Genomic DNA, 14,738 nt, shown 5'->3' on the forward strand with positions numbered 1-14,738 from the left:
ATCTTCTCCAGTGCTACAACCTCCAATTGAACTCTGGAATTTCCTTCCTAAACCTCTCCATCTCCCTCTCATCCTTTAAGACCCTCTTTAAAACCCACCTCTATCACCAAGATTCACCCCTCTTAAAATCTCCTTTTTTGGCTCTGTGTCCATTTGTTTCTGATTATGCCTCTGTGAATTGCCTTGGGATGTTTACCTACATTGGAAGCGATATATAAATGCCAATTGTTGCTGCTATTGAACATTACTCTTTCTTTATTTTCCTGATCCTACTTCAGGGGTGCAAAACGGATGGTAGTGGATTGGCTGCCCATTATACACCCCATCTGATTTTCCTCCCCATTGAAGTCAGGTCGGGCGGGTTTTATAACGGACGCCGATTCTCCATCTCCGTTTTGAAGATTAATTTTCCCCCATGTGTCCATACTGAGGAATGATGTCACAGCAAAAATTTGACATCACAAAGCAGAGTAGAGCCAGTGTATAAAATGGGACATAAATTGGAAGAAGAAAGTTCAACATTTTTTTCCCATTTACTATAAAATTACCATAGATATAAATTTAGTGCAGGCAGATAAGGAATGGAGTCACAGGAAATACATACATATATATCGTACAATACATATTATTTAAAATACAAAATAATTATATATACACTTTTGATTTTTGTCCATAAATAATACAGCTATAACCCAGCTAATATCATATGGTAACACATTCCTCTACTGTACAGATATGAAACAATCAAGAAAATACTAAAATAACCAGTGTGCATTTCATATCAAATACAGCAGGGTTTAAACAGGCATTAGGTTGCCCAATTGTTCTGATTGACACAGTCAGTGGTGTTTGATCTGGTCTCTTGTTAAAGAATGCATTGGCATTAAGCTAATGTATTTCTACGATACACGTTCCTATTAACACAGTCAACACAGATAAACGCACACCTTAAAGACTGTGTGCAACTATTGATAAAACCAGAAGGCTGTAGGTTTAATTCCTGATCTGTGCTGAGTTAACTGATCTCAGCCAAGTCCATGCTTACGATGCTACAACTGGTCTCAGCACCCCTGGGCCAGGGAGGAGAAATCAGCCAGAAACCCATTTGTGATCGGTCTCCGGTAAACTCCTACAGGAAAGTGCGCATATGTGTCCATTGGGTGAGAGCAGGGTCAGGCTCGATCGTGACGGCCTACATAGTCGAATAGACTGCAGGCACTCACTGTCAGGGGTCTCACATGAAGAATAGCCACTTGGGCAAGGTACTGATGGACTGCTGCCGTCCATGGAAGCAAATCCCAGCAAGGGTCAGCACCTTCAGGACAAAAGGGGAGAAAATTGGCCAAAAGAAAATGAAATCCTGCTACATTGTTCTTTTTAAAGCAGACTTTTATTTCACTTCATATTCAGTTATCCATCGTAAAAGATTTTTTAAAAATTAACCATAGTGAAATTTCTGCAGGTTTTTAAAATAATTAGAGAATACTCTCAATTCTGTTCCAATACATATTCAAATTTCATGTTATAATATTCTATTTTAATTTGTGAAAAGCAGTCGTGAGGATTATGGGGATAGATATAATGTACAGTATACAGAGTTAACTGTCAAAAATGAGTCTTAAAGAAGTAACTTTTACAATTATTTATTTTAAGTAGGTTGGTGCCTCAGTTAAAAGAAAGGGAGAGAAATTTAGGGCAAAAATGTTGAAGTATCTACATGTCAATATCCCATGTTTAATTTCACCGTCACTGTGTTTTCCACACCTGTTGAATCGGCAGTGATTTCCATGAAGTCACTGACAAAGAGGTTTTGTTTTTACACAGCTTACAATCAGGCTCATTATAAAGCATCACTGGATGTCCAAACAATTGATCGTGTCATTGTTCCACATTCATCCCTTTTTCCTTCTGTTTATAAAAAAGGGAAATTTATCAAAATATGCCATTTTTCTCAGTCTCGACAAATTCACATGTGGGTTTTGGTTGAGGGTCAGCAAGCATGTCTGTTGAAGTATTTGCTTTTGAAGTTTTGAAGAATTCACTGCTGAGATTGATGAAATAAAAACAGCTGATGTCAAAATCATATCAGCCAGCATTTCCACTCTGTAAAGCCGCATATCAACTCAGTCAAACTAGTTAAAGTGTTAGTGAATTGCCCATCCTGCCTAGAATTATTATAAACTGTTCCATTTGCAAATATCTCTAATAATGTGATATATAATACCTCAGCAAGGATTAATTGGCGTATAACAATGTCCCTGGTGGTGCGCTGAGTTTATCCAGTGAGTAGCTGAGTTGGGTAAAGGTAAGAGTGCTACAATAGTCCCAGTACCACTGGGCTATTGAGGGGAAGATCAGCCAGAGTTCACAGGCCTGGTTGCCATCTAGTGGCCCCTGCTGGAAGTGCTGGTGCATCAACATTGGGCGTGGACAGGGATCAGGCTCGACTGTGGTGCCTTGCACGGTCGATTAGTAAGCCAACAACATGTTATGAATAATGGTCTTTTGGGTAAGGCATTAGGCAATGATGGGTGCCCGTGAAACAAAACCACAACAAGGGAGGAGGGAGAAAATTGATGAATAAAAGAGAATTTAGTCCTTTTCTATTATTTACTCACATTCAAAAAAAATCTCACTTACAAGTAAATGGTAAGAATCTATTAAAACTTTACGTTGCCTGGTCGACTGGTGTAATTGTTGCAAAATGCTTGTCATCATCACACAGCAAATGAAGAGGCAAAACAGAACACATACTTTAGCAACTGGGATGATGTGATAAGTTGAATTCTTGAGAGACAGATACACTAAGTACAACAGCTAGAATAGAATGGGAAGACTACATGTCAAACATTTATATTAATTGGAAAAGAACAAAACAAGATGGGACTGATTGTAGAGAAATGCCACTTAAAACAAAAATGTGGATTTTCACAACACTCATTTAATTGCTGCAGTAATCTATTTTACTGCTCTTTTACTCTCGCTGGTTATGATGTGTGATGTGGACTTGAACTCAGTGAGTAAGGCTACAGGGGGAGAATACTGTAGCATTATATGCAGCCTAAAAGTTATTTCTTTGCAGTTTCAGATTTCAATGCATCTTCTTCATCATGTAAAAGCAGAGAAACTGATGCTTCCTTTTTTGAAAGATAAAACGCAGGATATAGTGGTTCTGTGAATGAAGATTGAAACTTATGTATCAAGGTCATCGTGTCCTCAACACCATAGAATGACAAAATGCTGCCTTGATAGTCTAAGTACACTCCTATCCTGCTAAACTTCCCAACTTTCCCCGGCACTTCCACATCACCATGCCAGACCAAGAACTCTTTGCCTGTCCATTGTACGCACCAGGAGAAATCATTCCCTGTGATGCAGCCATTGCTCTCGGCTCCTTTTCTGTCAATGCTTTTGTAAGTCATGCCAACATAAGTCCCTTCTCCACGGATCTCCACTTCCCAGTAGCATCGGGCCATGTAGAAACTCTTGGTGCACAGCACTTGCCGCCAGTGTTCGAACCTTTCAGGGTGATCGGGGTATGGATGCAGCCACGGAGAAGTGTTGGAGACCTTACGATTGCCATTTACCAAGCGAAGATACCTGTGAGCCGTGTTTGGGTCAAATACCAATGTAGCAGCATCTGGAAATGACAACAGATTCACATAAAGCAGAATGAAAAGCAGTGGAATCATTTTTACAAATAAAATCTGAAATTATTTCACCCTGCTCACAAAGTATTTTATCCATTTCAAGCTATGATCTTGAAGATATCTGGCACAAACTGAGACAAATATTTTACATTTTCTTCTCTTTTGCACATCAAGGTAAGGGAATGGAACACTTTTGTCATTGTCAGCATCAAGCATTCCCAGATCAAGTCCAGAGTCAAACTCTCTCTATTTTACTCCACTAATGTGCCTTACCTCAGCAGGACACACTCTCCAGCGCTTGTGTATCATTTCCGCTCCTCACATCAGCCGTCCTCATATTCTCTTTAAACCAGATTTAAATTCTGCCCTAAACTCATGGCCACTCGGAATCAGACCGAGAATCTACTGCCAAAACAGGTATCTCATGGGTCGTTTAAGAAAGGAAAATTGAGACAGAGAAATGCCTTTGGCTGGGATAGATTTAAACTTAGGTCCTGAAGTAGTCAGAAAACATTTTAAATTTTAAATGTTACTCAATCTTCAATTGTATGATACCTGATCCTGCTGCCTGATAAATGTGGCTGACAAGTGACCTCACACACTGGAGTTTCCATTGTGGCCGCAATCGGCATTTGGGTGCAAATTGCGGCTGGAAATTGCACTGATGCATTTCAGGCCGAGTTACGTCGAGTTTCTGCTAAGATAAATTAACATAAGCACAAACGTAAAATCTGCCATGAATCAGCGCAATTCGGCAGCTTAACTGAGCGCAATTGTTTATTTATTTTTTTGCAATCAAAAATATTCATTGATGTTTTTAAGAGTGGTAACCTGGTGCAGTTTTATTAAAACAGCTGAAAATGGGTTTATCGCTGAAAATAAGCATTTTTAATAAAGGTCTCCAGTCCTCTGCCTGTGATTAACCTGATTCAAAATCACTGAAAATGACTCCAAAAAAACTATACTGAAGCATTTACTACTTGCATTGGTGTAGACTAGTCAGTTTCTTAGTAAATTAATATTTTTAAATATTTAAAAATGTTTAAGCCGTGCTTACTAGTGCCTTTGCGCTTAAGAAAACAAGCTTAATTTTAACACCATCCTCAAACGGCCGCAGGCTGGCACATTTGGCAGAAGCTCACCATCCTCGTGTTTCGATCGGGGGATGTGGCCAGTTTTGTGGGCAGTGCTAGCTTCAGCGCGATTTTTTTTAGCCAGTGCAAAACATTGCGAAAACTCAAATTACGTTGGCCGCAAATTACGCCCAGCGTAAACCGAAATTCCACGATGTTTTGCGCTGATCTGGCCGGATTGCGCTGAAAAAAAAACAGAGCAATCGAGCAGAAGCTCTGGCCCCATGTGAACAAAGGAATTAGTGTCTCGGCATCTAGCATCACAAAGCAAAGATAATTCATTTGATCCTTCTAGACTTGGCTGACAGTACAAAACACTTAGATGCATAAATGATGCAAATGTATGCAGGCTATTTGATTCAGTCTGAGCACTAAACTAGAGGACCCAGATGTAAGATAACAAACCTCATGTTCGACTAGAAACAAAAAGGTTTTTTTTTAACCCCACAGAGTTGTGACTACTTGGAACAGACTCCGAGGAAAATCAGTGGATTATGTGCCAACGCCTTGAAAAAGTGAATGGAATAATATCTGACTGGGAATGGAAGATTCACTCCAACAGACTCCTGTTGTATTCTCAGCAAATTGTATCCTAGAAATTACACAAATCCTGCTTCTCTCGCAATAATGTACAGAAATCCCCAAACCTCCCGACGGAGATTATCAAATATTCCACGGGATGCAGACTCAGTTGTTGCCTGCCTTCTCGTGATTACAAAATATTTACACCCAACCAGCTTCAGAATAACTTTTTTACACTCAGACTGTGGTGGTTAACCTTCCACCTAGTGTAGTGCTGACTTGTGGGACCTGACTCACGTAGAAGGTAACTGGGTAACTGGATCAATTCCTCATTCAGAAGAGTAAATAAATTTGGGTTTGGATATATATAAAGGTGAAAAATGGTCGGATCAGATTCTACACAGGGATCAGATGATGCAGTGAGCTGGACGGACTGAATTACCTTTCTTCATTCCAATATTCTTGTGTTGTCATCTAATAACAATAGACTTTCTAACAATCAAGTTAAATTCATTTTGGAGATGTTTGCAGGCAGTCAACCTTTCCCACAGCCCAATTTTCCAATATTCCTTGACCGAGGCAATCCAATGCGTCTTGACAAAGACCCAGGAAAATCTCCCCTTATATCCTGGCAAATACGCAAATCCTGCTTCTTTCAGACTTGACTTAGGTGACATCTCAGCATCTAACAAGCACCATAAATAAGACAACGAGCTCAGTTAACCTCAAATGGTGCAGAACAAAGAAAAATTAAATTAAAATGAGCTGCTGCCATTTTTGGGGACTTCCACATCTGTAAAGTATTGAAAAAGCAAATTTAGCCAGCTAAACTGCAATTGAGTCAAACACTTTTTTTTTAAAAAAACAGAATTGTAAAGTACAGAAGGTCTAAAATTGTGAAAGATTAATGTGTTAATGATAAAGATGACTTTTTGGACTGATGCTTTTGAAGTATCACATTCTGGTTTATCCTAAAAACAAAATACTACTTCCAGATTTTCCACAAGGACTTAAGTGAGACAAAATCATCTCTTAAAAATGGAGAAATAAAGTAGAATTCATCAAATACTTAGTCCAATACCAAGGTCAAGTTTAAGATTCTCACATTTGAGAAAGTCACTTCTTGTCTTTGGTTGTTTTGCTGGTAAACAACGTTTCGAAGAACAAATCACAGCCACTGTTAACTTGAATCCCAGTTTCTCTAAAGAAGCAAAAGAAAGTAACCATGAACAGTCTACACAGACCTCCTTTGAATATTTAACATTTTGTTTATTATTTAACATTCAGTTTGTGTTTTCAAAGAGCCGTGTTATTGTGCTGAAGTTATATTAAAGCACGGTCGGTGAAGCACTACCAATACTGGATGCTGCAGGCCACCATTTTGTTCCCGGAATGGTGCGATATAGGCCATGAATGTGGGCCAGATTTAAGGTAGGTCCCATTAAGACTGCTTGAACTGTACAGGGATTGGGGGTAAGGCGGGCAGGTGGCCACAATTTGTCATAGTCAACAACTATAAAATGGTGAAAGGGAAATTGATGCAACCTGTAGATCAGACTTTATGATGAGTTAAAAAGGAAATCAATGAATTAGCATTTTAAACACGATAGGGTCAATTTTCATGTATAGTGTGACTCGGGACGTCTGCTCTGCCCACCTGATGACATTGCTGGGATGCCGACTCGATTTTTGGAATTGGGCCTCATTTAAATTTGAGCAGCAAGTAGCCAGCGCTCATCCTACAGCTCACAGTATTTTAATATATTAATTAGCCCCCCCCAACTGGTTTCGGGTGGGAGTGCAGGCCATCTCAATCAAGGCCTGCCCGAAAATTGCAATGGGGAGGCCTCCGGCAACAAGTTGACTATTTTTTTGATTGCAATTTTTGTCCTGCTACAGAATCATTCAGGCCCAAAAACAGGAAGATAGGGAGACGAAAATCGGCCCTAATGAAAGTTAATCCTCACATTTTAATAAAGCAAAACAGTCATGGACCACAGCTGACAATACCATTGGCTGCAATGTGCATGTTTCTAACAATCTGTAATGTTTCTCATCTCAATATCTGCGTGCACAGCACCAGATCTAACCCCTCTAGTGATTCAGTTATAACTGTACCTTTTGTATTTGATAAATATAGTCTTTCCATGGTACCAGAGAGCAATATTTCACGTAAGAAAGTTTCTTTAGCAAGAAAATCCTATGTAAACCTATTGGCAGTAAAATTAATTATTTACCAATTTGTTACACAATATCATTCAGCTTTTCTTGGAGAATAGGGTAATAGTTAACATGCGCTGAGTGGGTATTGCATTATGTGTAGTCAACAGCAAAAGAAATAATGAACTAACCTTCTTTTGCAAATGCCTTCAGCTTCTCCTTGTAAGAGGTCTGTAGCAATTGTTTAATGTTCTCTGTTGATTCTGAAACAGCTGCACTAATTCCAGCAAGTTTGTCTATCAGCCCGATGTACACACTGGGCAGCATATCATCTGGACTGCTTTTCTTCCATTCACAAAATTCCTAAAATGGAATTGTTTCCATAACAAACTGAAGTGTGTTAGATTTGCCGAATCAACAGTAAATGTAAAGAAAATTGATAAGATCTTGTCACAAATTCGAGCTGGTTGTTATCTTGGGGTTTTTATAGGTCTTGACTGTGTAAGCCCCTTTTTAATGAATTCTGTTTGTTTTTCTTTCCATATTTCCATGAACCCCACACCATTCAGTGGCCTCAAGAAGGCAGACAGGTCCTATGTCTCTGTATTATAATGTATTTAATGACAGTCACCTTGGTGTTGTATGAATCAAGTAGCTTTTTACCCCATGAATTACATAGAATTTTACAGCACAGAAACAGGCCGTTCGGCCCAACAGGTCTAGGCCTGTGTTTATGCTCCACAAGTTAATAAAACAAATGTATTCCATTTTTAAGCGAGTCAGAGGCACACCAAATAATTGTACAGCTGTGCTCTGTCTTCATTTCCCCATGATTTGCTGACCAGAATTTCCTCACTTATTGTGTCGGTTGTGGAATTATCATTGACAATCCATTGAATTACCCCTACCACCTTCTCCAAGCAAGAAGGATTAACTACGAGTATTATCACTCGTGATCCCCAAACTGCTGTCATGAGTGGTCAGACATGATTTCCATGGCGATAAGCAGACTGAACACATGCTGATTGCACTCACGACATCCCTCACCTGTAAAAACTGCACAGCGTTCTTCTGCTTCACCAATGCTTCCACTTGTTGCTTGGTCTTTTTCAGCTCTGCACACTTCTGTTCCAGGTGCAGGCGAATCCCGTCGGCCTGCTTCAATGAAGCACGCTGCTCATTCTCCAAATATTCCAGCACCTCTTTCTGTGCATTTTGAACAGCTTCCATGAGGTCACTGAACTGCTTTTCAATGTTGGGTTTCACTTCCGACACCGAATTCTAGAATAGAGAATGTACTTAAACACAGAAAAAGATCAAAACATTAAAATCAAATACTATTAACTTCTCTCTTAGAACATGCACCATTTTGCACTGGAAATTGGGGGCCTGAAAGCCAGGTGCCCATTATAAATGAATGTCCATTGAATGAAGAAATTTATGAAAACTAGCCTGAAGATCATTTTTGCACGAAACACACTGTCCCATAAAGTGAGCAAAAATGTATTTAAAACTGCAAATGCTGGAAATCTGATACAAAAACTGAAAATGCTGCAAACCCTCAGCAGAGCACCTGAAACATTAATGTGTCTGTTCTCTCCACACATGCTGACTGACCTGTTAAATGTTTGTGTCCCATATTGTGTGCACCTGTTCTTATGACATCTGCTGCGGTAGGATTTCCCAGTCTGGTTGGACAGATACCGGGAGGTTTTGTCACGAGCCAGAGTTACATTTGGTTGCTATCATAAAGGGAGCCAGCACTGACTTCACGGTAACATCGTAAATAGCAGTTACCAGCACACCAATAAGATGGTTGAGAGAGGGGAAGGACGCTTTGCCTTGACATTTCAAACACGGCCAGACTCTAGAGTCTCCAGAAATGTTGAGATTAATGAGAAACTGGTAACAAGATAAATCTGATTCACCATTCAGTATTCATTTTGAGAATTCCCTGTGACTTTTCTCCTGGGATGCCGACAGCAGAGTCCAGGAGATTAATATATAATTCCTGGAGACTCCAGCACCATCTGGGAAGGGGGGATGAGAGGAGGGGGGTTAGTAACCCTTTGTTACGGTGAAGTTCCTGCCTGAACGAAGAGTGATGGGGGCACCCTGAGAACACAGTTTATAGTGCAGCACTGCAGAAATTGGCCAGGGCGGGGGGGTGTTGGGTGAGATGAAGGAAAATGGGCCAGAGGAGGAAGTGCTTTGCCGCCCAGGGATGGTAAAGCCATTTTGTATCTCCCCCACTGCTGCCACATCTGAGATCAACGAACTCGACACAAATTGGCGATGAAACATGGAACTAGATTCATGTTGCCTCGGCAAGGCTGCTAAAGCCTGTCGAACTGTACTTCAGTATTAATTACTATCTTCAGGAAAGGATAATTAAAGAAAACTATTGGACACATCATGGATTCTGAACAGAAAATGATGGCTGCCACAACTTTTATTCATATAAATCAGAGATTCGATGTAATTCTGGCTTTTGTAGGTCATAATATATCATAGAGCCACTGATCAAATTTATTACATTAATCGGTTGCAGTAGGAATGCTTCCAATCAGGATAATAAACCTACACTGCATCAACCATGGTAAAGCTCTCTAGATGGTTCAGTGGATAAATGTATTGTCTAGTAAGGTACTAAGCCATGTCGCGCAGGAAGGTAGCAGGTTGAGCTACACTAACTGAGCTGATCTCAGCAGGGTGATAGTAGCAGTGTTACAATTGGCCCCACTGCTCGTAGGTCAGGAAAGGGTGGGAAAAATCAACCTAGGTTCTTGCTCCTAAAGATTGTACAGTGCTTTGTGCTGGAATGTATGAAAGTTGGGCAGGGATAGGATCAGGCTTAGCTGTGATGCCCTCCATGATAAAATGGCTTGCCCATACTCACTTTCTTGGCTCACACATAGACACTTGGGTAAAGTAACAGGGGTCAACTGGCAACAGTGGACTTGTATCCCAGCATGTGTCAGCACCTTCAGGAGAAGAGCAGAGCAAAAGGAGGAAGAACGATGTGAATAACTTTTCAGGAGCTACTGATAGGTTTAAACAACAAACCTGTCTCAGATTTTTGCATTGGGGATTTTTTCTCATCCACTTTCCATTTTTGATCTTTATCAGATAAAAATGAACAAATTTGAATCTCCTTCAACTGTGCTCACGCTCGGTACACTGAACTGTGTGATATAAGTGTGGGTTGTTGGTGGATATTGTCAAGTGCAAACTGTGTGAGCCATGAGAAGCGACACAGGCACAGCACAGTTAGTGTTTGACTTACTAAGATGGAGGAAGAATTGCTCTTCAGTTTCTCAATAGCATTCTGTGCAGCGTTAATTTTCTTGTCAATGTTGATTTTTGTTTCCCGAAGTTCATTCTGGAAGATCAATATGAAAAGTAAAGAAATAACTGGTGAGTAAGGGCCACAAATACACTGATGATAAACAACATCTTAAATCCTTCAGCTTTGTATGATCCAACAATCGAATTCCTCCAGCCCACCCATCATTACCATATTCTGCTCCTTTGACAACTGGCAGCAGAGATGGGGAATATTAGTTGTTACCCCCAGGGGGAAACCCTCAAAACCTTTGGCTGTAAACACAGAACTTTGCTTAAACATAACATTTTATGAAGTGTCTTAATATGTATTATTGGTAACACAACAAAATCATTGCTTAAGCTATTCATTGATGGGGAAAGCTGTCTTGTATTACACAGTAGCAAGGCAACAACATCTCTCAGTCTCATTGTATGTTACTATGAAATGTGATAAAATCCCTGGTGTAAACAGACGTACTCTACTGTAATTCTCCAAAGAGGTGGTTGAGTTCCACTGGAGCAGGTATCATGAATAAACCCTTCATATGTGTTGTCTAATCTCAGGATTTCACTAAAGGAAACTAAGATTTAATTTTCAGTACAGTCACCGAAAATGGCCTTAAATTTCATAGCTGACCTAAGAAGTGGTGAGTTTTCATAAATAAAGATACTTCTTACATTGCTGCTGGGACATCCTGAGGACATGATAAGGTTCTATATAAACCCAGGTTCTTTCTTTTTAAATACTTTATGTATTGTATTACTTTAAAGATATAGCAGTTGGATAGCAAGCTCTTCAGTTCACTCAGATTCCTATCACTAATTCAAGCTGGTCACTCTCCCAGTAGTATTAGCAACATGTTCAAAATCCCTCTATGATTCATCTTTGCTCTTTATCAGTCACTAACATCTGCTTTAGGTGGAGTGATCCCTTGAACATTTGGCCCAAGCTGCTTCAGTGCTTCCTGAAGACTCATCAGTTTATCAAAGTACAGACCAGCATTCATGTGCACATGGTCCCTCTCACGCACCATTTAATTCTGTCAGCAAAAAGTAGGACTCAGTGAGGCACCAGTTCAAAAGGTCAAACCTATTCAGATTTCAAACCTTTTTCTTTTCAGGCGGAAGAAACAAAGTACTTTGTATGGAATGGCCTTGGCTTCTGTGAATCTTTCTGGGCAACAAGGTTCTGAAAGTCATCAAACATCGGGGACATAATGCACAGTATCAGTACTACCGGCAAAAAGCACAGCATAGCAACCTAAAAAACTATAAACAAATGAAACAGCCATGATGGCCCTTCAATGGCCCAGTTGGCAATTGCACCTGGTCTAAGCCATACATCCCAGAAGATCTCGAGTTGATCTGTGCCAGTTTGCTGATTGCATCTAAGGCTGGAGTTGTGCTGCTACAATTGGCCTCAGGACCCCCGGGTTAGGAAGAGAAACATGCCAGAGTTCCCACTTTTGATCATTATCCTGTTGAAAGACTTGTGCAAGTGTGGACAATGACTGAGGTTGGGATCGAACTTGGCTGTGATGTCCTCCAAGATCAAATAATATTCCAATTTATTTTATCTTGGCATTGTAGCCAAGTCTGATCCTGATGTCACTCAATGTGTGCTCCAACACAAACTTTCCAACAGAATCACTGGATAGTGCTCAAAGGCAGAAATTCTGGTATACATGTTGTCAAGGATAATACATGAAGAATGGACACTTAGGTGAGGTACCAGAAGACACAAATCTCCCCACCACATTAATCAGGTCAGACCCCCCTCTACCCTAACTAAAGAAATAAATAAATAACTTGCATTCATAGAGTGCCCTTCATGACCATAGGCTGTCCCAAAGTGCTTTAAAGCCAATGAAGTACTTTTGAGATGTAGTCACTGTTGTAATGTAGGACACGTGGCAGCTAATTTGCAAGGTCCCACAAACAGCAATGAGATAATGATCAGATCATCTATTTTTTTAGTGATAAATATTGGGCAGGACTCTGGGGTGAACTCCCCTGCTCTTCTTCAAAATAGTACCATGGGATCTTTTCCTTCCACTGAGAGGGCAGTTTGGGCCTTGGTTTAACGTCTCATCCAAAAGACGTGTTGGACATACACCTCCCCATTAAATTGACCGGGTCACATAAACCTTCTCACTAAACTGAAAAGTATGCAGCTTATACCTGACAGATGCACATTCCTTCTGTTACAAATCATGTCCCAACAAATACCACTAAACTAAAGTATTAACAAAGAATAAGGAATAAACACTAAACTTGTTGCCGTCACTCCCAACTTTTGAATTATTGTCACAGGAAGATATTTTTAAAGAAAGGGGAACTGAATTGGAACTATGTTTGTATTTTGTATTTTTTTTTGATTTTGATTGAGTTTGGATTCAGATTTCAGGTTAAGCGTTTAATCCAACATTAATTCATTTTTACCCAAAATCACTGCCAGAACCTTTCACTGAGTTTGCAACTAGAGTTTTATAAACCGCACAAAGTGTGTGTGAATGGTAGTTTACTGAAAAGCAATCAGTAAGTGGGGGACAGGGTATATAAGCCCCTCACTCGTTGGACTTGCAGTTCCAATAATCAACCGAAACTCACCAGTTTTCTGTTCATTGAAGCCTCTTTCTCACTTTTATCCTCTCTAATTCATTACGCTTTGCTGGTTATTAATACTGACCTCCTTTTCAGTCTTTGCCCTTGCCACAGAGATTATCTCATGATATACGTGTTTCTCCAGTGTGCACTCCTTACAGATGCAGCTCTGATCGTTTTTACAGAAGAACTCCAGATACTGTTCATGCAGGTAGCATTTTCCCTGCTCAATGTCTTTCATAGGGTTGATCAGTTTGTGATTCTTAAAGGCTGCGTTTTCAAGGTGAGGCCTCAGGTGGGTCTCACAGTAAGAAACCATACAAGTCAAGCAGGACTTTGCAGCTTTTAACTTCTTATCAATGCAGGAATCACAGGCAACTTCATCAGGTTGAGTGACGAACTCGTGACTTTGTTCATCTTCAATCGCTCTCATACACTCAGGCTCAGGGTTTGGTTTCTGCCCGGTCTCAATCTGCGGCTTACAAGTTAACTCTTGCTCACATTCCTTACTTGGTTCCAAATCAGCCTCCCATATAGTCTTCCCCTCACATTCAGATTGATGGCTTTGGTCCACTTCAGTCTCTTGCTCAGCTTCGCATTCAGGCTCTTGCGATTCTGTGATGCCTTTTTTCCACTTTTCCACCAACCCATTCAAAGCGACATTCTTCTGGAGAGGCAATTTCGGGTCAAACGTTTCTCGGCATTGCGGGCAGCTGTGGATATGGATCATCTCCCAGAAGTGTTCGAGGCATGCTTTGCAAAAGTTATGTCCACAAGAAGTTGTCACCGGAGAATTGAAAAAATCTAAACAGATAGAGCAAGTGAGCTGTTCTTCGAGTGTTAAGAAGGCCGGAGCAGCCATTGAGAGCAAACAGGAATTAGGCGCCGTCAGCTGCGAGGGTAACCTGAAACAAGCTTTCAACCTGAACCACACCTGAAATATGCAACAAACAAAATGCCTGGAAGCAGTTAACTCTTTCCATTCTGTTGACTTCTCTCTAAGCACAGAGAATGGTTCCGTCTGAATATCTTAAATAATAAGAAATAGAGTATAGAAATAATGGGAGTTTGCAAAAACTCAACTTATATTGTGAGGCCCACTCTCCCATTGTATGCAGCATCCCGTATAGGAGCTTTGTTTCCCTAACTGATTAACAGAAATAATTGAATTGCTCGATATTGCATTCTTAAAATACACACTCATTGCTGTGAGTGAAGGTCATTTTTCAAATTAAAAGGCAGTGATAAACATCCAAGAATCTACTTAATGTTACAAAGGACTTAACTCAAACTCGATGTAGATAAACAAACAGAGCTGGTAAGCTGTTCTTCAAACACTAAG

General features: G+C 40.2%; 1 protein-coding gene across 1 annotated transcript; it reads right to left on the minus strand.

Annotated features, from left to right (window-relative positions):
* Positions 1 to 2,591: 2,591 nt before the first annotated feature.
* LOC137341222 (tripartite motif-containing protein 16-like protein) lies at positions 2,592 to 14,290 on the minus strand. Its single transcript, XM_068004288.1, has 6 exons — positions 13,482 to 14,290; positions 10,752 to 10,847; positions 8,513 to 8,746; positions 7,657 to 7,828; positions 6,411 to 6,506; positions 2,592 to 3,640 (listed from the first exon to the last, which is right to left on the minus strand). Exons 1-6 carry the CDS (start codon positions 14,256 to 14,258, stop codon positions 3,069 to 3,071), a joined length of 1,947 nt encoding a protein of 648 aa, XP_067860389.1. The 5' UTR covers positions 14,259 to 14,290; the 3' UTR covers positions 2,592 to 3,068.
* Between the last annotated feature and the right edge of the window lie 448 nt (positions 14,291 to 14,738).

The sequence above is a fragment of the Heptranchias perlo genome, chromosome 23 (assembly GCF_035084215.1).
Source record: "Heptranchias perlo isolate sHepPer1 chromosome 23, sHepPer1.hap1, whole genome shotgun sequence".
Lineage (NCBI taxonomy): Eukaryota > Metazoa > Chordata > Chondrichthyes > Hexanchiformes > Hexanchidae > Heptranchias > Heptranchias perlo.